The sequence below is a fragment of the Strix aluco genome, chromosome 5 (genome assembly GCF_031877795.1).
Source record: "Strix aluco isolate bStrAlu1 chromosome 5, bStrAlu1.hap1, whole genome shotgun sequence".
In the NCBI taxonomy this organism is placed as follows: Eukaryota; Metazoa; Chordata; class Aves; order Strigiformes; family Strigidae; genus Strix; species Strix aluco.
In genome coordinates this window covers 80,689,038-80,714,711 of record NC_133935.1, presented here as the reverse complement: position 1 = coordinate 80,714,711, position 25,674 = coordinate 80,689,038, and the positions used below count along the sequence as shown (strand labels likewise).

At 40.4% G+C, this 25,674-nt stretch overlaps 1 protein-coding gene across 1 annotated transcript in view; it reads left to right on the top strand.

The window, feature by feature from the left end:
- Nucleotides 1–22,097, top strand: part of ELAPOR2 (endosome-lysosome associated apoptosis and autophagy regulator family member 2) — a 103,465-nt gene extending 81,368 nt beyond the window's left edge. The window contains exons 10-22 of the mRNA XM_074827939.1: nt 157–285; nt 1,234–1,324; nt 2,489–2,591; nt 3,802–3,939; nt 4,220–4,483; nt 5,372–5,545; nt 6,982–7,171; nt 11,067–11,163; nt 12,390–12,491; nt 14,775–14,901; nt 15,685–15,863; nt 16,852–17,017; nt 20,021–22,097. Of these exons, the coding sequence (XP_074684040.1) occupies nt 157–285; nt 1,234–1,324; nt 2,489–2,591; nt 3,802–3,939; nt 4,220–4,483; nt 5,372–5,545; nt 6,982–7,171; nt 11,067–11,163; nt 12,390–12,491; nt 14,775–14,901; nt 15,685–15,863; nt 16,852–17,017; nt 20,021–20,080 (1,820 nt within the window). The 3' untranslated portion in view covers nt 20,081–22,097. The remainder of the gene's footprint in view (nt 1–156; nt 286–1,233; nt 1,325–2,488; nt 2,592–3,801; nt 3,940–4,219; nt 4,484–5,371; nt 5,546–6,981; nt 7,172–11,066; nt 11,164–12,389; nt 12,492–14,774; nt 14,902–15,684; nt 15,864–16,851; nt 17,018–20,020) is intronic.
- Nucleotides 22,098–25,674: the final 3,577 nt, after the last annotated feature.

Genomic DNA, 25,674 nt, shown 5'->3' with positions numbered 1-25,674 from the left:
TGGTCCTGATAAGTCTTTGACTGTTTAATTATAAAGAAATAAATTATTTTCTTTGCTCATTACTTGCCCCAGAGAGTAGAAAAGTAATATCTACGTTCTTTAAAACACTTTTTGAGATGTGCTTTGACTGTGAGATTTCCTTTTCTCGCCCTGTAGAGTGTAGAGCCTGCCCTGCTGGGACTGAACCAGCTCTTGGGTTTGAGTACAAGTGGTGGAACATCCTACCAGGCAACATGAAGACATCTTGCTTTAATGTTGGCAACTCAAAGTGCGATGGGATGAATGGTGAGCCAAACTCCCTGTGTTATGCGCCTGTCTCCTGCGCTGATCACTGTTGTAATGGAGCACCCATCACAATAAGTATGCTCTTTGCTGTGTGAGTCGCAACACAGTTTCCCTCCTTTTCTTTAATTGCACCAGGCTTGAAATTTCCTGTAGGAAGCAATGTCACAATATCACAAAGAAATAAAAAATCTCTTGTATACCAGAAGAGGGCAGGAGCTGCATATGTGAAGGTCCCCTCAGCCAAGGGCCTATCTCACCATAGACTTTGATGCATCTCAATATCCCCATTGGAAAAAACACAACTATTTGACTTCTCCCTAGTTTATCTCCTTACATGTTTTGTGATAACTATGCCCATCGAGGTCACACATAATTCTTCTTGAAAACTTCATTAAAGCCTGTGATTTTGTTCATTTAGCCCTCAGATCTTTCTCTCTGCACATGTGCTAAGATTGCAGCAGAGAGCAGTCACAGCTCACCGGTGAAAATGATCCTGTTCGGGACTTCTCCCACCTCCAGCTTTCTCAGGAAGATTTTCCTCAGCCTGAACCGCCCTGTCAGGCAGTTGTAACTCAAGCTTTGAATTACGTGTCTCTAGCAGAGGGGCACTGAAGTATGTTTAACACATAGATTCATTGATTCATCTGTTTTAAGGCTGGAAGAGATCAGATGGATCATCCCCCTTGAGCTGCACAGCACAGGTCAGGGAATTTCAATTGCTTTGCTGATTTCAAGGTGACATTTGCCTATAAAATCAGCAGTTCATACAATTACTAGAATTTTTCATCCAAAAGCATTATTATACTACTCTATACAAGGCATCATTAAAATGTACTAAAGTACTGAACTGCTTAAACACGTATGGTAACATAGAAATTTTTTTGGCCATATGACCCAGAAACCATTCATTTCTTGATTTTTTTTTTTTCTTTTTTTTGTCCTGTGAAGGTTGGGAGGTGGCTGGTGATCACATTCAGAGTGGGGCAGGAGGCTCTGACAATGACTATCTTATCTTGAACCTGCACATCCCAGGATTTAAGTAAGGAACAGGATTTTTTTTCATCTATTTCTCATTTATCTCTGTTTCTTACACCTATTTCACTTTACCCCTGGAATGAACCCAGTTTTCCTTTCTGAAGTGCAATAATGTCAGGAATGAGACACAAGAGGAAATTTGGATTTTATTCCTGTGTCCTCAGTCAGCCCATTGCAGCAGACAATTCTGTAAGACCTTGGTTTTTAGCAGTGTTTGCTTCAGTCTGAGATGCCAGCTGGTTGGCTGTGTGGAAACTGAAAAAAGATATTCCTATCCCTCTGTTTCTAAATTATCCCAAAGTAACCAGCTAAAGCTGCCATAGGGTGGATACTGGTGCCTGTCCTGAAGATATTTTACAGAAACCCAAGTTACTTTGTGGTGTGGCTCCAGGCAGCCTGCACAGACTGTGCTTCCCCTGGAGGCAGTGGAGAGGCACTGAGGAGAACAGGCCATCCCACCTCTCATGGACCCTCAGACAGGATGAAATAGCTGCTTGAGGTGCTTGTGTCTCTTTGTCAAAAGAGTGAGCTGAGACTCCTAGCCCAGACCAGGTGTCAAATATTCAGACAGGTAAGGTATGGCAAAATGAACTTCACCCTCCCTTTGTTGTATTTCAGCTGAGGGGGGATTGTGACTTCTTACACCCAATGAGCAAACCCTGATTTTTATTTTACAGTATGGGCAAAGAGCAATTAAAATAAAAGAGAAGCAAGAAACATATCTGTGGAAAAGCCTGGTGTGCGCCAGCTTACTGTTTGCTGTTTAGTACTTTGCAGGGAAACACCCTGAATACTTCTGATTTGCGTGAAACTCCTGAAAGCATCCCCCACCAGTGGAGGGTAGGGGCCATTAAATTGTTGTAAATCACTTAAAACATGTAATGCATTTAAGCCATAAGATTCCCTACCAATATGGTCAAATTCGGGTGTTGATTATAAGGAGGGAACTGTACCATAAAGAAGTCAGACAGTTAAAAAATAACCCTACTGCGCCCGATATCTGATGCAGAACTGCTGTGCAAACCTGGCCCTGGCAGTTCTGCAAGGGCAGGTTTTATGTGACAGGACTTTGACGGTTTCCTCGCTGTACAAAAAGCAATTTGAAGGATTGATTGCTGCCTGTCTGGAGAGCACCTTGTAAATGTTTTGTTCCTTCTCTGTTAAACAGACCTCCGACATCGGTGACAGGAGCGACTGGGTCAGAACTAGGACGGATTACTTTTATTTTTGAGACCATCTGTTCAGCAGATTGTGTGCTGTACTTTATGGCGGTAAGTGAGACCTCTCTCTCCATGACTGAGGACTGAACCTGGTATTCCACATGTCACTTTAATACCTCTACATAGGTGTGATTAGTTGCACTTGGTTTATTATGACTAAGATTAAGTATGACATTAGTTTAATATCTGCGGTGCCCTTGCAGGAAGGATTTAATGAATGACCTAGCAGAATTCCTCCACCACGTGAGTTGCAAACCATTCCTGGTTATCTGTTTATTTTAAAAGAAATCATTGGACACCAGAGAGCCAAATTTTCCCTTGTTAAGCTGACTGATAAAATTCTCAGCGTCTCTCCTGCAGCCTCTAGTCTAATAGAGTCATGAATCAAAATATGGGACAGAGGGATGGGAAACAGAAAATTTGGGAATTTAGACTTGATTCTGTCAGTGATCTGGGGGATCAGTAGGGCAGCAGACCAATGTTTGTTTGTGAAAGCAAAGTGCTGTGTTTTTTGCTTTCCTTATCTGCTTATTGAAAGTCCATGAGCTGAGGAAGGTAACTGGATCTACGAGCGCTCCCTCGCCCCTTCAAAGGGAAGCTGGTCCTTTTTTTTATTTAGTGGTACTTTAAAGGAATCTGCTCTTAATTTAAGGAGAATTAAGTGAAATTAGGTGGTAATTTAAAGGAATCTGCCTTTAGTGGTAATTTAAAGGAATCTGTTTTAAAAGAAAAGCATCTTTCTCTGGAACATTTAGAGATGATGGAGAATAAGAAACACAGACATAGATTGAAGACGTTTTTCTTATGTAAACTTTGATGCTGTCTTATTGGCTCCAGTTCTGTTTCAGTAGACACCAACAAAGTGGGTATCCGAAGATGGTGGAAACTACAATTTTTCTTTGAATTTTGGCCTTCCCCTTTCTGTGCTCTGCCACCCACATGTTTTATGCAAAACCAGAATTTCAAGTCTGAAAGAACCACTGTGCTGAGTCTGTCCTCATGACGTTTATAACCTGCTATAGGACTTTGAACTTAAGAGTTGTGTGTACTAGAGCATCTTTTGGAATAGACACCCATTCTCAATTAAAAAATTGACAGTGATGGAAAACTGAATAAATATGTTTGCTCTCCTTTATTGAATATGAAATGCAATTGTAAAGTCCTTTATATATATTAATCTCTATATTATAAAACAATAGTGTTCAGTGTAGTATGACCACACTCTTCATCTTTTAAAAAAAATGTTATGTCCATTTTATAGGATGTTAATCGAAAGAACACCAATGTGGTGGAATCATGGGAAAGAAGTAAAGAGAAACAATCCTACACTCACATCATCTCCAAAAACGCCTCCTTCACATTCACCTGGGCCTTTCAGAGAATAAACGAGGGCCAAGATGTAAGTACTTCTTTATGTACAGGGCTTCACAGCACAGCTTTCCTTGGACACTCATGGCCAGAGCTCCTGCCCTCCATTGAAGCTGACAGTCTTGTAAGGGGCAAGTGGCTGTCACCATATAGCAGCCCTTGGGAGGCAGCTGTGGGTAAATCATCCATGTGAAAGACAGATGCATGCACAAGTCGATCCCTGAATCAGTGCACTAGTGCACAGAGTTGTGGTTAGTGTCCAAGTGCAATGGTGTGATGACAGCAGGGTGGTTCCTTGGCTCTCGTTCCAGAGCAGACAGTTCATCAATGACATGGCAAAGATCTACTCCATCACGGTGACCAATGCAGTGGATGGAGTCGCCTCTTCTTGCCGGGCCTGTGCGCTGGGTTCTGAGCAGTCTGGCTCATCCTGTGTGCCCTGCCCGACAGGCCACTACATTGAGAAGGAGACCAGCCAGTGCAAGGAGTGTCCAGCCAACACCTTCCTGTCCATCCACCAGGTCTATGGCAGGGAGGCCTGCATCCCGTGTGGGCCTGGCAGCAAGAGCACCAAGGTACCGAAACCAAGTGTCTCTGAGTGATGGGCAGACAGGGTTTATTGGGATACAAGCACTCAAAGGGCCAGTTTTAGTGCTTTCCTACAGGTATGTGCCTTGTGAGCATTGAGGTATAATTATAACCAACCATCCCACTCTTCCAAATAAGTCCCTAATCTAAATTCTGTTTGTAAATATGCAATAAGAAGATAAAATTGACCACACTGTATCAAAATAGGTTCATTTCAAGAAGCTGCACTAGGGAAAGTGGCAAGCATATATGTTACTTCCACCTAAAACTGTCCCAGACTTCTGCTGCTTTAAACTCAGAGACTTCCTCAGCTGGATGATGTTTCTGTGTCTTTAGAAACCTGTAACAAGTTCCTCTTATATAAAATTGGCCTTAAACCTAGATAAACATTTATCATGTGCAGTGTCCTTTGGCAAGGAGCTGCACAGGGACTTGAACTGTTCCAATTTGTTCATATTCTGCCTGTCTTCAGCTGGGTTCATATCCTGTCCCTGTTTCTTGTGTTTCCTTTGCAAGATGCAAGTGTAACTGTGGCCATGTTCTGGTCTATCTACAGGGCTTTAAGCTGGGACATTGGGATCCTAAAAGCACCCACAACAAAACAAAGCAAGAAACTGCATTTTCTTGGCTAAAGCAGCAGACAGCAGAAAGGCCAGGTGTAGGGAACTTTAGAGCCCTGATATGTGATTACAAGGGACTGAAACAGGAATGGGAATTGTCCTAAGGGAAAGGTGAATTACAGAATAGGAAAAAGTTCCCCTCCATCCTTAACAAAGAAAGCAGTCCTGTCTGCACCTGCTTGCTTTAACTCCCAGGTGAATAGTTTGCTGCTGGTCCTTAACTGCTCTTTAACGGATGCCTTTTCTTCTCTGAAGGACCACTCTGCCTGCTTCAGTGACTGCTTGGTGTCATACATCAAGGATAACCAGAGCCTAAATTATGATTTTAGCAACCTCAGCCAGGTGGGCTCACTGATGAGTGGACCGAGCTTCACCTCCCGAGGGACCAAGTTCTTCCACTTCTTTAACATCAGCCTGTGTGGGAATGAGGTAAGCTCAGCTGGTGTTGAGGGTCAGGGGGTTGACCAATTTGCTGCCCATGTTGATGCTCTGTGGGGTCATACAGAGACAAGATGAGGACAGCTGAGCTGTCACTGACACCATGCAAACACTTCTCTCTGGATCTTGCTCAGCAGTGCAAGAGGACTTCTGAGCAGCCAAGTGATTTTCCAGAGCAGAGATGACAGTGTTTTAGGCATAAGAAACACTCAGAAGAAAATCCCTGTCACATCCCTACCTGTTCTTAGTTCTTGTGCCTTCAACTTACTTCACAACCCTGACCTTTTTGAGCTGTCACCAAGGAACTCAAGTAAGAGTCTGAGCCTTTCAATTGCCAAATTCTTTCCGTATGTTTCACTTGTGACTTGACTGGAGACACTGCAGTCAGCAGAGCCCCTGGTCACTCTGCTCTCTGCCAGTGGCTGGGGTGCTCACTGCTGACTTTGATTGCAGCCTTTTAAAGTGGTGGAAAAATGTGTTTAGTCCATGAGTGCAGTCTCTTCCCCAGAGTCAAGATTTTTCTGTCTGCAGCTTGGACATACATAAATTGAAGTTTCAGAGCAGTACCGGTGATGTGTATTGTCCCATGAATGCCAATGCATGTAGTTTACATTAATGTTCAGCCCTGTGAAGTTCTGAAGTCTCTTTCCCATATACCAAAGGGTTTGCATGAGTTGAGGCAAATGAGTAGTCACATTTCTTTGCAGTGTTTTGCATACTTTTAGGCTTAAATGTGTGTTTAAGTACCACCTGGCTTAGAGCTGCTGGCAACTGGATCCACAATGGTACAGATATGCTCACTCCCCCATGGAACTGGTCTTCATTTTCCTGGAGTACTACGATGGTAATACAGTACCACCAATGATTAGGTCGTGAGTGCTTGGCATTTTGTCAGGACAACTGAGTCTGGTGATTTGTCTTGCATTGCTGTTGCTCTGGGATTCTAGCACTGGTCTTGACACATGACATTAATGCAGCCTTGAAGGCTATATATCTGTTTAGGGATTTCATGTATTTGTGCTTTGAAAATATTTTATCTGGACTAAATCTCAAATAAAGAGGTATTCTACAGTATATCATTTAAGGGCAAGGGAAATATGGTTTTCCTTTGCAAGCCATTTTATTATGCTCTGCAAGTAAACACTGTGCTGTCAGGATAAACAAAGAAGAGTTCTTCATAGCACAGGTTTCTGATAAGACACATACCAGAGGTGACATCATGTTTCTGGGTCTGTACAAGGCTTTAATCGTAGCTTTCACAATGGCACAGTTTGTTGTTGCAATTTGTCCCTCTCATGACAGAAACATCAAGTTGTTACTAAGGTGCAGTAATCAAACTCATCCAGTTTGCAGACTCTCCTTTCTCAGGCTTTTTCATGTCTTATCAACAACCAACATCTTCCTAATTTTTTCCTGATTGTCCCCAGGGGAAGAAGATGGCTATTTGCACTGACAATATCACAGATGTCACGCTGAAGGACATGGTTGCAGAATCAGAAGATTTTTCCAATTTTGTGGGAGCTTTTGTCTGTCAGTCCACCATCATTCCGTCGGACAGCAAGGGTTTCCGAACAGCCCTGGCTCTGCAGTCCAACAGCCTTGCTGACAGGTTCTTAGGTACATGGTTTGTCTTCTGCTTATTGTTATCATAGATGTACTCTTGTGTATTTAGGGCTGCAGAGTAAATCCTTCTCAGCTCAGCAGTACTGCATTACCTTGGGGGAAGAGTGGAAGGGCAGCCCAAGATTCAGTCTCACTTTGTTCCTGAGATGTGAAGCAGATCTGGACAGACACCATTGGTTTTTGCTGCTGTTTCAGTTCAGCTGATGACTGGAGGAGAAGAGTAAGGGCTGCCCCCATTCTTTGTTTTCCATGTCCACGTTACTCTTCTCTGTGTTTGGTCTGGTGGGTCCCATGGTGCACAGAATTTCAGCACAAAAATCTGGAGAATGTAATTAAAAAGCACGGCTTTTCTTTCATGTTTCCTACCCACCTCATGCAGGGCAAGACCAATCACTGTAGTAGTCACATTTGTCCAAGTGTTTCTGTCCATGCCAAGTCCCCACTTGGGCAATTTCAGAAGAAGAAGCTGGTGCTGGGACATAATTAGGCGAGGAAGGAGAAGGCTTAGGGCAGCATGGGGCCGTGCACATCATTAAGTCTTGCATTGCTCTGACTCACAAGTTCCCAGGGTCCGAGGCCGGATTAGACAATGTAGTCATTTAGTCTGCTCACCTATCCATTACAGGCACTGAGTGTTTGTACTTTCTCCCTGGCACTGAGCCCAGAAACTCATGTTTGACAAAAGCACGTCTTTGGAAGAGCATTCAACCTGGACTTTTAACGCTGCCAGAAATAAAAGCTTTGCCACAGTCATTGGTATTTTTTTCCACTGGTCAAATACTGCCTCTGTATTTTGCTTTAAAGCAGACTTGTTTCCTGTTTGAATTTGCCTGCCTTCAGTTTTCATCTCTTGCTTCTTGTTATTCTTTCTCCATTTCACACCCACATTTTCCTCTTTGGAGAAATATTGTGTGTACTGGAACCATCACATCCTCCCCAGTCTGCTCTTCTGATAAACTAAGTAGACCAAGTTCTTCTAAGTCTCTTGCTATCATGTATTTCTCTCAAGCATCTGAATAATTTTTGAAGCTCTTTCTGAAGCCTCTGTAACTTGTTATTATTATATTTTCTTAAAGCATAGGTTTCAGAATGGAATAGGATTCCAGTATTTAATTCTCTATAATGGCAATAAAAATCACTTCTGTATTTGTATTTACATGCAAGGATCGAATCCCTGAGTCCTTCTTTCTCCAGACTCCTGGGATTTCATGATGGCTTCTTGGATCTGATGTCCACGCTAAATCTTGTTTCAGAGTTAGTTTCCAAGGGGAAATCTCTCTTCCTTAGGACTGGCCTTCATCTCTTGCTGCACTTCTCTGCACTAAAATATGTTTAGTATGATTGGTACCAGCTTACCAAGTGAACCAAGTTGCTCTGTATTTTATTCCTGTTCCTCTTAATCTTTGTCTCATCTACGCACTTTACCAGCAGCTATTATATAGTTCCTTGCAGATCCCTGATGATAATCTTCCATTTTGGGACTCCCAATATCAATACCTTGAGAAGCCTAGAGACATACCACATTTGATGACAATTTCCCATGGCTAGATAATTTTATAATTAATTAGTTAAATAATTTTTAATCCAGAGTGTCCGTTTAATTGATATTATACTGCTAACTTTTAAATCAGCATCTCATGTGGTAATTAGTGAAATACTTGATAAATTTACATAATTTTCTTTAGCAACCAAATTCATAAGCACTTAAGGAATGAAATCAGATTGTTCAACAGGAGATGTTCCCCATAAATTCATGTTGACTGTCACTCATTATGTATCTATTCATTAAGTGAAACCCATCTTCCACTTACCATTCTTGATATTTTGCCTCATCGTGTTAGCTACATTGTAATTTGGCTTACCATATCCCCTCTCCATCAGTCTTTTGACATTTTACTATCATTAAAAGCTCTGTTAAAGGTCACTCTTAAGTATGGGTTTGCTAGTTTATAAGTGTGCATGCCAAGTAGATGCCAATATTCTCTCCTGCCACTGAAGGAATGAGGTGTTCAGTCATTGTCTTGGAAAACAAGTAGATAGTCCTGACTTTTTCCTAGTAGAGAGAATAGATATCAAGCTCTTCTGCTAACTTTTCTTTATCACAATTTTTACGTTTCAAAATGGTTGAAATTTGCCTTTCCTATCCATAAGATGTACGTTTATTTCTAGTATTTCTAAAAAATCTCCAAACTTATAATTTTTCTACTACTGCCAAACACAGGCTTTTCCCTGAAGTCTTTAGCATCCATTATCATTTTTCTGTAACTCATAACTTTTGATTTTGTTTGATTCTCTATTCTCCCTCCATTAAGCTTGTGCCAATATTTTTATTTGAATTGCTCTTTTACCGCTGTTCTGATCCAATGTGGACTCTTAGTCAAAGCTATTGTCATTCTTGAGAGAGTCATTGTGGCTTTTTAGCCTTATAATTAATATCCTCTGAAGAATGACTTTTTTTTTTTTTTTTTTCACACTTGATTTTGCTTCCAGTGTTCTTATTTTTGAGAAACTGCACTTTGAGATGCCATCTGTATGGTACTGCGTATTGGTGGGGAATATTCTCTCATTGCCTCTGTTGAATATAATAAGGTCCCAAGGAGCTATCATCTTCCAGTCTAGTGAGTAACTAACTGTGTTGAAATCCCAATTTAAGTTACCCTGTGTTTGATGCAATGTCTTTGATGAGAGGAAATGATCATCCTTGCTGACGTCAGCATGTTTTCAGAACAGAGCCCCTCCACAATAACCCGACATCTTTCTGCACATGCCCTGATGGTTGCTGCACCACAGCTCATTTTGTTCTGTCTGTTGATGTGATGCTCTGTAGCTATCCCTCACCTGCAAGCCCTCCTGAGCAATGTTACTGAGCGCATTGATCCATGTGCTTTCACAGTCCCAGGCTCTGACTTGTCCTACACCAGGTAGTGGTGTCTAGTGCAAACTGTCACCTTTGTTATCTACTATATTTACCTAAAAGGGTTATAACCAGACATGGATTTTCCAGCTGTGTGAATTGTCCTCTCAAATGTAATGACAGTTAATCAAAGTCAAGTCAAATCCTAAGAATTCAGCTAGACTGTCTGAACTGTTACAAAAACAAGTGGAAAATTTATTTTCTTCAGTCTTTCCCATCTTCCCACCAGTTGCTGGCTGCTACCACTTTTTCTTGTTGTTCTAGCAATTTTTCACCTCACTAGAAGGATGCAGCCTATCCCATTTGTACAGCTCCCTTTTCTTCTGAAATGTTGCAGTGCAGCAACCAATATTTTCTGTGTTCTTTGGTTCATGCGGTTGGAAGGATCTCTAAGAACTTTGGTTACTTGAATTTTCCTCCTTTTCAACTCTTCTCCAAAATCCATGCAGACCTGTGTAACCTGTGTTGTTCCATTTTTTCCAAAATGTGACATCAAGGCTTGACTACGACTTCATAATCCTGAATATTGTCATTGCATCTTTCAGTTTTTCTCCCACAGTACTGCAGTTTGCTCAGGGTGTTACACGGTTATGATGTGTTAGGGTTATATATTCAAGGCATATGCTTTGAACAGCTGATTGAATCAGATATCTTCAGCAATCCTTTCCCAACCAATTATTTTATGATTCTGTAATATCCTGTGATTGCTTTAAATTCATACAAAAGAGTAAAACTTAATTACACTGGTGTTGTTTTATTTTTTCATTATGTCTGTATGAGGAAATCAGACTGTACGAGGAATGTTCAAATCTGCAAATTGTAGTTAGAATAGAGGAAAAGTGTATAATGTATAGTAATGCCATTAAATGCTATTAAGTGAGACCCATATCTTTCAGACTGAGAAAATGTTATATGTGATCCCTTCAGAAATCCATTCTTAGCTTGTTCCTTTTGTTTTTCCTTCTCAAATTTTAGGAGCTACTGTTGAAACAATGCTGGAAAATATAAGTATCAAGACAGATATGTTTCCTCCCTCTCCAAGCAAAATACCTGATGTGCATTTCTTTTACAAGTAGGTAAAAAGTAGTGTTTATTGGTACGTCAAATTTCTTCATTTGTTTAAAGGGAACTAAAACTGTGAGGGGAGATCTTTAATCCACCTTTAATCTTTATCATTTTAATCAGTATCTGGCTGATGTTGATTGGCATGTTGAAGAACATCTTATGAACTCAGCAAACACTGTTTACTCAAATCTAAATTACACTTGATCTGTAGAGAGTGATACCAGAGCTTTGATTCATCCAGGTGCCACTTCCAGTGTCATGTTCCTTTCCATAATTTCTCATATATGACTTTGATATGTCCACTTCCCATTGCATATTTTCTTTCACACGGATTTGTATTTAATTTGATGTTACAAAACTGAACTAACCGAGGTTAAAAATAATTGTTCCAATCTGCACAGTTACTAGTGTGCTTCTCCTATTCTCCTCTTTCCTCCATAAAAAGAATACCTCAGCTTGGGTAAGAATCAGCTCAAAGATCACCTCATTTAAGATGTTTACATGCTGGTGTCTTCATGTGAACGGGGTTTCTAAGCTTGGGATCTGGACCCTGTGGGGCTATTCAGCTTATTTTAAGGCACATACCTTTATTCTACTGATTGGCTCTCTAGATTGTCCTGGCTTTTAGTGATAGATCTTAACTGGCTATACATAGCACTTTAGATATTAGCACTTTATGCATATGTGAATACTTAAATTACATGTCTGATTCTGCAAACTGAACCCCACACCACTGGCCCTATTTTGAGTATATCATGAACCTGGCTTACAATGTCGTATCATGTTGGAATAAGGTCCATTTTTTGAATCCCCTTTGCCTTGTGCTATTTCAGGACAGTGTGATTCTCAGACTACTAGGCAAGGAGTGAGCCATCATAAACTCTCCAGCAGACTAATACAACAACCACAACACCTGTGATTCTCTTTTTTAATCATTGTGTTCTGTTTTGTGGGCAGGGTTATTCCTTGACTCAGCAGAATTCAAACTAGCTACAAAACCAGAGCAGTTCCTTGAGTGGCATCTCTGAGCACTTTGAGATTTAAATGAAGTGGTAAAACCTACCCTGCTTCTGTTGCTCCTTTTTTTATTTCCATCTGACAAAGGCAAAAGTGCTGTGGTAATGGGTATTTCTTTAGCGTTGCAGTTGCGTGAATGGACAGAGACCTATGAAAGAACAACAGGTATTTACAGTAGTGGAAACATAGTACATTTCTCCTCTTGTTTGACATTAGGTCTTCAACAGTGACAACCTCCTGTGAAAATGGCCGCGCAACTGTTGTGACAATGAGATGCAACCCCAACAAACCAGACCAAGGAGAGCTTTCTGTGCCCAGGTATACATGTATTTGTATCCTAGTAGTGCCAAAAAGCCTTTTATCCTCAGGTAATCTTTACAAAACTCATTAGTAATTTTAGACTTAAGTGCAATGAGAAACGCTGTCTCCCTCATTAGCCACCCAGTAGATCTCACTGCTTTCTCCCAGGTGAAGTACATGTGTGTCCATCACCTCCCAGCACACCAACTGGTTGTATTTAGACTGTGTGGTGAGAGATGTTAGAGGTCAGGCAGGTTGTTCCAAGCTTAAAGCCAAAAGAAAATGTAGTGATGTTTTCTTGTCTCCACTTCTCCTTTATTTCAGTTCCTTGTTTTAATCTTTGGCCTCCTGATCAAAACTGCCTAGTTATGGCTTTGAGAGGTAGTTTTTCTTCCTTGATCTATAGCAGTGGCTGTGGACAAAGTGATTTTTTTGAAAAAGAGCAATCTGTCCTAGTAACTATAAAATCTGCTATTGCAATGCTTATGTGAGCCCTGACTCTGTCTAGTTCAAATTCTGTATGTATTTATTTATGTGCCTCATCACTCCAGTTTGTATCCTGGACCCCTTGTACCAGTTGTGTTTAATTTGCCTGACCTTTTCTCCACTCTGATTCAAGTGACTCCAAAAAGCATCTTCCCTTCAAAGTCCTGTTTATGCCTGCACCTGAGAAGTTGCAGAGAAGAAAAAAAAACAGTAAAAGAATTAATTTCATTACTCTGTAGCAACACCAAGTGATTCTTCAGAAGTTCCTTTCAACTCTGATAACCCTCCTCTTTGGCTGTCAAGGCCCATCTTAGTCTGTTTGGACCTTACTATAAATCTGCTGGTCACCCTTTCACTCATGCTCCTTCCCAAAAGTTAAGTCCTCTTCCCAAAAGCTAACAGTGTGAGAAGTGTGGGATCCTCTTTGGTCCCTGTCCCTCTTGGGACAGGTGAACCATGCTCACTTGAATGAAGGCAAAGAGGCATCTACTTCACAGGTGATGGATGAGTGATTGACGTTTGAACAACTTTGGAGAAGCTTACCCCAGTTTCTTAGGGACCTGACACACTACAAATTATGCTGGGCAACAAGCCACTGTCTATCAGCTGCAGGGTGAAAACCCTCCAGGTGTCCTTCTAGTATTGTAAGTTTAACATGATGTGAGCTGTGTTAACTCACCAGTAGCGAGGAAGGAGAAACCTACCTTGCTTTTAAAAGTGTGAGCATGGGCAGAAATGGCACACAGCTGACATGATGTACCTTATCTCAGTTCTTTTTGATCTCTCCCTTCCTAGCTCCCTTTGGTTAGCTCAGCAGTCAGACAGCTATTTTCAAACAGTGAGGTATCTGATACATGTCAAATAATACTGCATGTAACTCCTTGATCCTCCAGACATGGTGTTTAGTATCACATGAAGGTACAGTATCAAATGAAAGAGGTTGAGGAGAAAGGTCTGGCAATGCTTTTGCCATGTACATTGAAAAAATGTTCCATAATCCATAGAGGACAGTTGTCAGTTATTCAGTTCAGGATATTAGGACTGTGGATTTTTCATTCCTTCAGATCAGGATGACAGTTTTCCAGATGATACAGAAAAAAAATTAAATCCATTTTTCTGTATGGATATATTTCACATTTACATGACCTAGCTTCTTGTGTGGACTTTTGGCCACTGCTGCTATTAGACCTGATGTAATTGTCAGTAACAAAAGCTGCGTGAATGTCCTGCCATTGCCAGTACAACTTTCTTCTGCACACTGAATGCAAAATAGGGTTATTAGTCTCTCTTAGACTAAGAAAAGCTGTTATCTCTTCATTAACTGGTGAACATCCGTCTAGTAATTAACCATGACAGGACAAGTCCATTCCATATGGATGAAATCACCCAGACATCATTAGAACAATAGCAGGAACCAGATAGCAGCATTCGTGTGGAACAGTCACCCAGTGCAGGAGAACAGTGATAGAGGTGCTTGCTGGGCTAGCCCATGCTGGGGCAACACTGGAGTAGTTCCTTTGGTCTCCAAGGCTTAGTTCTTTCTCTCCTCTTCATCGTAGGTGCGTGAGTAGCACTCACTGCCAGGAACTAGACTGTTATTTCAGACCTTTGACAGCCCAGCATCTGTTTTCACTTGAGAAAGCATTTTATGAACTGGGAAAAATTCTTCTCCCAGATTTTTCCATCTGCTGACTTGATGGATATTTACCCATTTGTTGTATGTACCATTACCAATCTCCAGCAGCAGAATGTGGAGTGAGGATGCAAACCCCGGAGTGTTTCATAAGTCATAACTAAGCTTTGCTCTCCTCCTAGCTCATGCCCTGCAGGCACCTGCGATGGATGCATTTTCTACTTTGTATGGGAAAGTGCAGAAGCCTGCCCTCTCTGCACGGAGCAAGACTACCACGAGATTGAAGGAGCCTGCAAAAAAGGATTTCAGGTACAGGACCCATGTCTCCAAGTCAGATGGGTTCATTTGGGTACAACTTGGACTCTGTTGAACTTTGGTGTGCAACTTAATATTTAAAAGTAGGTAGAGTTGGGAAATCTCAGTCCAGGCTCTGAGCTGACTGGGTGCAAGTCTTATTGGTGAGGTGCTGTGTTGAAACACAGAGATATTTTTGCCAATGGCAGTGTGGTTCCTCGAGGAGAGCTGGCTTGTGCAGACCAGCTATGTGGATAGGGATGTGAAGTCTGTATGCATTCATACATGCTGGCAAGTTATTTGTGAAGGATAGAGTGCCCTGAGGGCTTCAGTTCTTTAACAGCCATAAACATCAGGGGCAGGCTAGGAAAGGATTCAGAATTTCAGTTCAGAAGTTCATCCTCCTTGCTTCCAGATTTTTTGCTGATACCTTCTCTAGGCAAATATTAGGAAGTCCTTTCACAGGTTCAGAACTGTCCTGTTGATCAACAGCTCCAATGCAGGCACAACACATTCACAATTGCTGTCCAACCCACATTGTGCCAGGTGAAGAGCAATATGGAAGAGGAAATCCTTTTGCTGTGACTGAACCTGCAGGCACTATCAAGAGGACAATTGAGTACACAATATAACTCTACCTAGAGTCTGAAGACATGAAGTACATGTTTTGGTTGGCTTTCATTGAAAAGATGTCTAACCTTTCTACCTCAAAACAGCTTGTTTTCCTCAACTCCAGATAGTTCTCTCTTTCCCTACAAGTGGCTCACTTTTTGGTGCTTTCAATTTTCTGTTTGAAAGGAAACCTTGTATGTATGGAATGAGCCAAAGCATTGCATTAAAGGGGTTCCCTTGCCAGAAAAAAGGACCAGCACTTGTGAAACAGTGGATTTTTGGCTAAAAGTTGGAGCTGGTGTTGGTGCTTTCACTGCTGTTCTGCTCATAGCCTTGACCTGCTATTTTTGGAAGAAGAATCAGAAGTAAGTACTGAAAATTTTGTTCCATATATAAGTAAGCGAAAAGCTTGATGTAGTGGACAGAAAGACATTTCATGGACCTGACCTTATGACAATGTTGATGAGAAATACCGTGTTGGATCAGTCTGTTAATCCACCAAGCTGAGGTTTCTTTTGCAAGCAGTGGCTCTCAAAAATGCTAGTGAGGAAAGTATAAAAAATCCACAGTAATTTGTTATGGCATAATTTCCCAAAGGAACTGTCTTTTTAACCACTGAGAGTTTGAAGTTGACCTTAGGTCCTGAAGCAACATGGCTTTCTCAAGGTCTGAAGACCAAAAGGATATCTCTTCAATCTAATTAGTCCCTTTCAGCTGGGTTAAAATAGGGTTCTTGCTTAGGTCTATTTTGTCAGGATATGTCTGGTACACACCCAGAAGATCCCTGCTTCTCAGACTGAACATACAGACTGTTCCCCATCCCCATTGTCCTCTGCTTCTCAAATCTCATGCCATAAGCTTTCAAAACATGATTCCACCTCCGTGGGATTTCTTCACTCCATAGCACAGCCAGCTTCACCAACTCCAGACTCCAGTATCATGGTCCCCACCTCTTGCTGCCTCCTACCACACACTGTTACACATCTCTCCTCTTCCCCATAACCTCCTTGGACAGAAGTGTGATGCAGATTCTGATACAGGCTGAACCTGCTGTTGCCCCAACCAGCACACAGGTTGCACTTCTTCATGCAGGAAATCTTCTCGACCTACTTGCAGTCTTTTGGGAAAACATGGCTCTTTTATAAGTATAGAGGACTAATCTGGAGAGCAGGAGCTCGATGTATGGTTAACACTATTTTGGTTACACATTTTTAATAATTGAAAAGTACCTAATTTCCAGTAAATACATCTGAAGTAACTATGTGGAAGGACTGCAGATAATCTAAATTACAAACACCTTGAATATGGGACATTTGTAAAAAAATCTATGCCTGTCTGGCTTTATATCTTCAGGCTGGAGTATAAATATTCCAAATTAGTGATGACAGCAAACTCAAAAGAGTGTGAGCTGCCAGCTGCTGACAGCTGTGCTATAATGGAAGGAGAAGATAATGAAGAAGAAATAGTATATTCAAATAAGCAGTCACTGCTGGGGAAGCTCAAGTCCTTAGCAACGAAGGTGAGTAGTAATTGCTGCTATTAATACTAAAAATAATTATTACCTTTATTTATTACTGGATGTGATGAGGCTTTGATGCTAATTTGCACAGTGCTTTGCGCAGCCTCCCATGCACGCTTCACCCAGTCCATAGTCAATCTGCTGAAATCCACAGCATGGATAATGATAAAAAATGTTGCAGGGTATTGGGTAAATGCTCTCTTCTGCAGAGAAATTTCAGTGTCATTCTTTATTGTATGGGTGATTCCTAAAAAGAGCAGTTAATGGTGAGGGGAACCTCTCTGCCTGGATTCCTACCAGACACCTCCATTGCTGAGGCAAACACAGTGATTATAGACACAGAAAATTAACACTGGGAACGCAGCCACCAGCTGGCTGCTTGCAACTCACCTGGGCTGGCTTCATGGCTGACTTGAGAACCATAATTTTGAGTGCTATAGGATTCAGTTGAAGAGGAGGCATCAGCCACAGTCTGTTACCCAACACAACAACCTCCTCCATTTCAGTGGGAAGCAACAGCAAAAAGCATTTTTTTCTGCAGCTCATATGATGTAGGCTGCTGCATGTCTGAATTCATAGCACAAAGGTCTTTGGTGTCCTTTGAACATTTCTGAGAGGAGCAACAGAGGACTATCATGGTAGATCCTGCAAGCACTTTGGTCTTTATTCCAAATGCCTTGAAGACTATGGGAAGGTAGTGTTGTCTTTAAGGGAGTCCAGGTGGGGCATCTGTTATGATCAGGATAAAGGTGGATGACATTTTCTCTTTCAAACAGCTTTGCTGAAGTGGGTTATTTGAAAATAGGAAGGTTTCTTAAAAGATCTAATAAAAAATTATTTTAAAAAGTCACTCTCTTCTTTCTTGTTCAAATAATATTTCAGAATGTTGAATTCTGATATTTTTTTCTTGTATTCCTTTTTTTCCTTTCTGTGATTGAGTCCAGTGTAATTAAAACCCGTGTGTCTTCTTTCTTTTCCCTTATTTTTCTCTTCTCTTTGTTCTTTCACTTTTTTTATTAGACTGCTGTCCTCTTTACATGCTACCTGCTCCCCAGAACCCTCCTAGGAGAAGTTACCATTACACAGCTAATATGCGGAACTTCCCCTTGACCCCAGCCTGACTATTTGTCTTGCAAAATCAATATTGTTCCTTGTGGAAAGGGGCAGAAACTCAATATTAATTCTTAATTCAATATTGAGAATATTGAAAATGTAAATAAAATCAAATCACATCAAATTTTGTGGTGGTGTTGCAAAAATGGAAGTTGATTCCATTTTGAATCCTATAGGGACTGACTTTGAAGTACTGATGATTTTTTTTTGTCCATGAAATGGCTTGGCTGGCTGTGGCTGAGTGTGATGACCAGCGCTGCTGGTGAGAGTAATTTTTTGCTGTATGCCTGATAAGTGTAAAAGCTTTGCTGACTCCATTTGCAGCACAAACAACTGGCTCCTTCCTGATTAGAAGTATAGAGACAAGAGTGTGGGAGAAGTGGGTTTTTTTTTCTCTTTAAAGTAAGCTTTAGTACTTCAGTATTCAGACCACTTGAATTTGGACTCAAAAAGAGTTTTTTTGAGCAGGCTCCCTGAGTATTCTCTCCTTTTTAAACAAGCCTGTCAGATATTTCTAAGCTGGTTCCTTTTTTCCTGCTAGATAATCATAGCTGGCAAACTCAGCTTCCAGTACCTCATTAGCTTACTGAAATCTGTGTCCTGTATCCCTGCAGATAAATGGAATTTAATACATATTTCTCCAAAACAACTGTTATAGGCATCAGTTTTTATTTATGCAAAAGATGAAGAAATTCATCTCCTGCTGCATATGCATATAAAATACAGAAGAAATATATGGAGGAAAACAGGGGAGAAAAAGAGAAATGTAAACTAAGAGAGAAAGAAAAATCTGAAGTATCCTAACTATATGTTCAAGCTCCAGGCAATGGCATTTCTATGAAGCAAAACATCTCATGAAGCTATTAGTGGTTTTGAGTACCCAAGGAATTAAGGGCTGTAATATAGAAAGAAATGGTTGTTATTTTTAATGAGAATATAGGAGTTAAAGAATTATGAAACTACTTCACATTGAGGCTATTCTAGTTCCATGTGTTGTCTCCAGCATAACAATGCCAGGTCTATCAGAACAAGAAATATATAGTCTGCAGTAGAGTAGCACAGGACAATTTTCTCCTCTGCTCTTTCTCACATCTGCACTAGGCTGTCCTGATCTGAGTGAGATGGCTTTACAGATCAGATCATGAGGTTAGTTTAACATAGTTTCCAAACTGTTTGGGTACATCAACAAGTATAAAAGGTAGGTACATGAAGCAAGAACCAGCATTTTCTGGTGAGTAGTTTTATTAGGGCTCCTTTATTCATTGGCTCTGCATGGACCATTGGGTTGTTCACACACGCAGTAATGCGTGCGTCCACACTTCTCACCCTGATGCCTTCTGGCCAGATGGCCTAGGCTGTCACCCAGCAAATAACAGAAAGCAAACTCAACCCTCCAGCCCTGATTTTTAAGATGGCAGAGGATTTGTAGACTGCTTTTGTCCTGTGGGTCTTCCAGAGGAGGAGTTGGGATGGGAATCCAGGAACAAGGCAGTGGTGTTCACGTTCATACACTTTGCTCCAAACATTTTATTTGTTGTAGGAAACACATTAATAAGTAATAATAACCATAGATACGATTACCTTGCAATTCCCCAGCTCTAATTACCTGTCCTATACTATGAGTATGAAATGTAGACTTTCCCTGTGCCCTCTAATGTACCATGAACAATATATATGGCATAATTTTATTGATTTTGCAAATTTTTACAGAATTAGCAGTGTTATTAAATAATAAAGGGTCAAACCATGCACTTAATGACTGTGGTAGAAATAATGCAAAGTCTTTGACAAAGGCTGCTCTGGAGATATTAAGAGAAGAAGTGACTGTAATAACTGTTGGAGTGAATTTGATGAATCCCAGTTGATGGGAACCTGTCTTTTCCATTGCAGGAAAAGGAAGATCATTTTGAATCTGTTCAGCTGAAATCTTCAAGATCCCAGAATATATGAAGAATTAATGCTGCCTTCAAAGAAACAAACCTAATTTCTATTTTTACAGGACCATATTTTAAACATATTCTGGCACACATTGTAGTGGTGATCTTGGTGAGAAATGGTTGGCCATTTAAGAGGAAAGAAGACAGGAAGCAAACCAGAAAATTGGATTGCCTTACCGTGTGATTGAGTACCTTGCCAAAAAAGAAAGCAGATGCTTGGATTCCATATCGGGAGTGAAATTCAACTCAGGAAGAGATATACATACTGCAAATAACATGAATTTTTTCATTCACCTGGGCATTGCTCAGGCATGCCATATGATTTCTAGGTACCTTTCATTTCCTATCACTCCTTCTACACATATTCATAAGAAATGATTTTCAGAGAGGCCTGAAACCTGCAAAGGTTGTGTATTGTCCTTTGGTAGCATAACTATGAGTCTCTCTTAAAATCAGAATGTGATTGGTACTCAGAATGAGCCTCAGGTGAGTTTTGAACTTTGTAAAATCCTTTTGATTTTAATGCTTTGAAGGGCTGGATGATCTGTGTTGGCCTCTAATACAAGAGGCATGGTGTTGCACCTGCAAGTTGAACACATTCTGATGCCTAAGTCATGGTCATCAGTGTTGGGGTAAAACCTGTTGCAGTTAAATTTAAAAGTGTTAACTGCTGTTGTATGAATTGTAGGACTGGGCACATGAGTTTGTAGGCAGTAGCAGACTCAAACTATATAAGGAGAAGGAAAGTGATACCTGCAGTGCAAGTTGCACTTGTCCCTCTCTGTGGAAGCTTGTTCTTTCAAGAGAGGTCGTTGGCAGTGTCAGTACCCTCCGTTTGGCTGCCAATATGTCACCTTTCCCTGGGTTGCAAACCAACAAAGCCTGAACTCTGGAGGTAAAGCAAGAATCTCTACTTCTGGAAATCAGGGATCAGCTTTGTCAGTTGAGAGGCTTATTAGAAATACTTGGCCACCTTGATTCCTGAACCCACACAAGGAATGAGGATGGATGCCCAGCAGAGGTGCACATGGGTTATGTACTTGCACAGCTCAGCATCTAAATGCTTTCTGCTGTCAGTGCAAGTATCTGCTTTGGAAGAAAGGCACAAAATTGTGTCTTGAAAACTGGAGGCTAGGTGCACTTTTTCATAAAATCAGTCACATTATAAGCATGTGATCTTCATAATATCCACCGTAATAATTTCCTGAAATTCCCATTGAGGTCGAACTCAAAGGAATCTGAAACTTAGGCAAAAAATATTTCAGTAAAATTATGCAAGACTTTTATAGAGCCAGGAGAAAATGAGGAACGATTCTTGTATTGACCTCTGGTCAGACTCATATTTCCATTATAGCAAAATTATGTGAATTGTGGAATGCATTAAAACCAGATCAGACACATGAGCAGAAATGGTCTTTTTGCTGTAAGTAATATAGATTTTTGATTTTATATGACTGAGCTAGATCTATCAATAAAAGAGGGCCCACTTTTAAGTAAAATTTAAATTAAACTGAATTTTCTGCACTCTAAATATTTTATTATACTACAGATGTGGACAAAAATTTTATGAAGTTTAGAATTTTTTTTTTTCTTTTGGAAAAATTCAGCTCAGTTATTTTATATCTCCAGTCAAAGAACACAGACTTTACTCTTTTGATGGGAGATACATCAGGCATCTTAACTGAAGTGGTGTACATTTTTTGTTGTTCTTGAAAAGGCACTTCACTTTCCCAACAAAGATTTTTATGGGGTATTGTTGAATGTATATTAAATACACATTCCTTTTTGTATATTTTGTACCATTGCACACTTATTGTACATTGTATTTGTTGTCATGATGTCATTTATATATGGTTGTCAAAGAAGATATATGCTCACAAAGTAATTGGTTATGGCTTTGGGATTTCACTTCTTGGATCTTTTATGAAGAGGGTTTTTATGTTGTTGATTTTTATTCAACTAGTGTGCTGTAACATCAAAGATATATATCTGATGGACATTCATAAAATAAAGTGAAAATATATTTGAAATTTTGGACTTCAGATGTTTGGTGTAACTGCAGCCTTTCCTAAACAGTGCAGGTCTGCAATGGTGGCCAGAGCTTTTCACTGCCATCAAATTGCACCTGTCTACATCTCCTTTAATCTTTTCCCTTCTCTCTCCATATGTTTTCCAGGCCATAATTCTCCAGAACATTGTTTCTTCTTTCATCACTGGACCCATATCTCTGTAACGTCAAAATGTCTTAATTTTTATTAACTATATTTAATTTGACTTAATACCACAGAGAGTTTGTTTGATTCCCGTCTCTTTCCGTTTTATTTTCCAAATAAAGTAGAGAGTGGAAATTTTTTGTCAGCTCTGACAGACTTTGCTGTATGACCCTTCTCATCTCTGCTTCCAAATGGTTTGTCATGATATTGTTGAAAATTCTTCCAGGCAATCTAATAGCAGATCTGGTGCAATGCTAACATAGTGGGATACAAACCAATACCGTAGACTTTATTTACCTTAAAATAAGAAAATTGCATTTTCCAACAATTAAGCAAGTAAAAACTGGCATATGTTAGCTAACTTCTGCTATTCTTTTCTTTCTGTTAAAGAAATAGTAGAGACAGGAAGTTTCCATTTTCCCATAAGAGGCAAATTTTGGAAGCCTTTAACACTTTATTAAGAAATCAGTTGTCTGTGACCTCTTCTAGTACTCTGCCAAAATATACTTACAACAACCTCTCCCTTTTCTCCCACAAGGAATCACATCAGAAACTTATTTGATGCCATAAACCAATGTGAATCAGTCTGTTATGTGTTCAGTTGATTAAATGGAATGCATTTTATTGCTGCATTTGCATGCTTTTCTTTGAAATCTGGAGTCAAGCAACTGAATCTCTTTGAGGATTAAGCACATTTTAGTGGTGTCTGTATAAATTATTGGCAAATTAGCACAATGTTATTGTCTCAGCTTTTGACAGTGATTGCTAGTGGGGAAATATGCAAAGAATGTATTTTATCTTGGCTCTGATTATCCTGGTTGATGTTTGTAATGCATAATATGATTGATTAAGAGTCTAGGTTTTGAAAATTAAGTGTTTTAGACCCACCATGGGAAGTTACTGGGTAGCTTCAAGGAGCTGTCATCTTTGTTCGAAGGAAGGATTTAACTATTTTCTCTTGAAAAAGAGGTTCTGGGACTCTTCGTTAGTAAAGGGGAAAGTCTGCAGTTTTTGGCTTGTCAGTCCTACCAGAGCCAGTAGTACCCATAAAATCAAGATACTTAATTATAATCAGACAAGATAGCAGCAGATGTTGTCATTTAGAAGCCAGTGGTTGTTGACTCATCTGCAGCAATGGCCAACACAAATTCTTCAATGTAAGAGTAAAAGCAGCTACAATTGGTGCTGACACACCAATGGGGATGGCATTTCTTCCTAAGCAAGGAATGCTGCTGGTTGGTCCATATCATGAAGCATGGAGGCCTTAAATATCTACTCTAGGCAATGTAACAGAATGATAACCTCAAGGGAAATCTTAGGAAATTCTGCCTATCTTTGGTGGTGTTCTGTCTTAGTCTTTCCCCTTGTATACTTCTTTCACTGACTCCCCTTGTTTTTATTTCGTGCTGCTTTTGAGTGCTTGTGAACTGCGTTTCTTTGGCAAGCATGTAAGGAGATATGAAGAGAAATAGAAGGAGGTCAGGCTCATCCTAAAATATACAGTGTGTGTCACAGTGTATGGTGACACCCCCAGTCACGTGGTTGGATGTGTCCACCCCGAATGCACCAGGAACGAGGGAGACATAAGAATTGAGTTGGTCATAAACTGCTACTGTGTTTTGGATATTTCTCTGTATGTATAGAGTGGGACCTCATCAGGAAGAAAACTCTAAGGTCCCGTGTGCTGTGAGACTGGTGCTCTAACAGCACCTAAAAGCCAAAGCGAGGTTGTATGGATGTGTGTTTGCTTGAATAAAAGACATGCAAGAGTGACCTCTGAGAGTTTTGGTGTTATAGACAGCCCATTCCTGTCCTTGTCTCCTTCCATATTTAAAATGGCAATGTACTAGAAAGTCATTCTCTTTGGGGGTAACATTTTCTGTTTTCCAGCTGGTTGTAGGCAGTGGTGAGGCTGTTATCTGGCTTGCTGTTGTTGCCTCTAAAGGAGGGGTAGGTGTGTGTAGGGAAGTGGCACTGCTAGGGAGAGAGAAACCCCTTCCTGACCCTGCCATTTCCTTAGATGTAGGAGAAGCAAGAAGACTGGCACTCCAGGTCTCTCCCCAGCCTTTTCTTCTTACCCATCCCCTTCCTATTGCAACAACAACCCAGCCTGGCCTTGGCCTCTTTTCTTCTTGCAGTGACAAAACTCAGCTTTGCGTATGTTGCTGAGAAGCTTTGAGGTGGCTCTGGATAAACAGCTTCTACCTTTCATCTTGCAGACTGCAAGTATAAATGAATAGGCAATGACATCATGGACATCAGACTGCATTTGGTGGTGACTTAAGGGTTTGTTTTGGTCTCCCTTACTCTAAGTGTACTAATTGGATGAAAGATTGCAGTGGAAACCTCTTTAACCAGAGCTGAGATTTCTGGGTGGAGCTAGGGTATTTTGGACATTTTGTGCTGATTTTGGGGATTTAATTTTTCAGGTAGAACATGATATTTTTTAAAGAGGTTTTGATCATTTTTCAATTTGAAAAGACAATTCCTTTTGAAATTTCTTTGGCTATGACTGAAACCAGTTGTGGTCAATTAATTCAGGAAAAACGGTTACTTGAAGACAAAATAAAATGTTTTGTTTTACCACAATAAATTTTGGTTTTGCTTTCAGACTTCACTCAAGACTTAAAAAAGCAACACCTCTCCTACAAAACAACACCAAAAGCAAGAACAAGGACAAAAACCCTCCCAAATAATATTTACTTCAGATTGACCTGCGATGTTTTTTGAGTCTTACTCTTCTGCTCAGCAAATAAATAAAAAGTGATCAGTTTTTCAGAAACCTTTCTGCACTCTTGATTTATAGCACAGAGCTAAGGTACTCTGAAATTATGATTTCTGAATGAAAAACTAAACTTTTCTGCAGCCTCCAGTAAGGCACCATAGATGCTGTGTTAAGCCTTGCTCTAGTTCCCATCATTTTCCCCTGGTTGTCTGCGTGCAGGGCTCGGAGCAGTGTGACAACTCTTCAAGCTCACAACCAAGGTACTTGGGGCTCCCCTCCACCATGCAAGGAACCATGACAGGATCCACTGTGCTTTGAGATGCATTACTCAAATCTTTAGATATGATGGGAGCAATAAAGACACCAGAAGAGTTTTAGAGTCTAAAGTCAAGTTTGACACAAATGGGAACAAAAAGTATAAACTGTTTTAATTAGAGAAACTAAAATGATGATGTGAGACAACAGCAAAAAAAAAAAAAAATCCCTTTCTCAAGAGATTTTAATGCCAATATGGTGTGCAAAGCCTCTGACAGACTTTGACATTTTCCTTTTTTATTTTGCTGTGTTTTGAAACTAGATTACTTGAATCATCAAGCAATACCAGATAATCTGTGTCCCTGGACACCCAACAGAAAGTAGTGAAAAGCTTTCAAGACAAAACCAAGAATG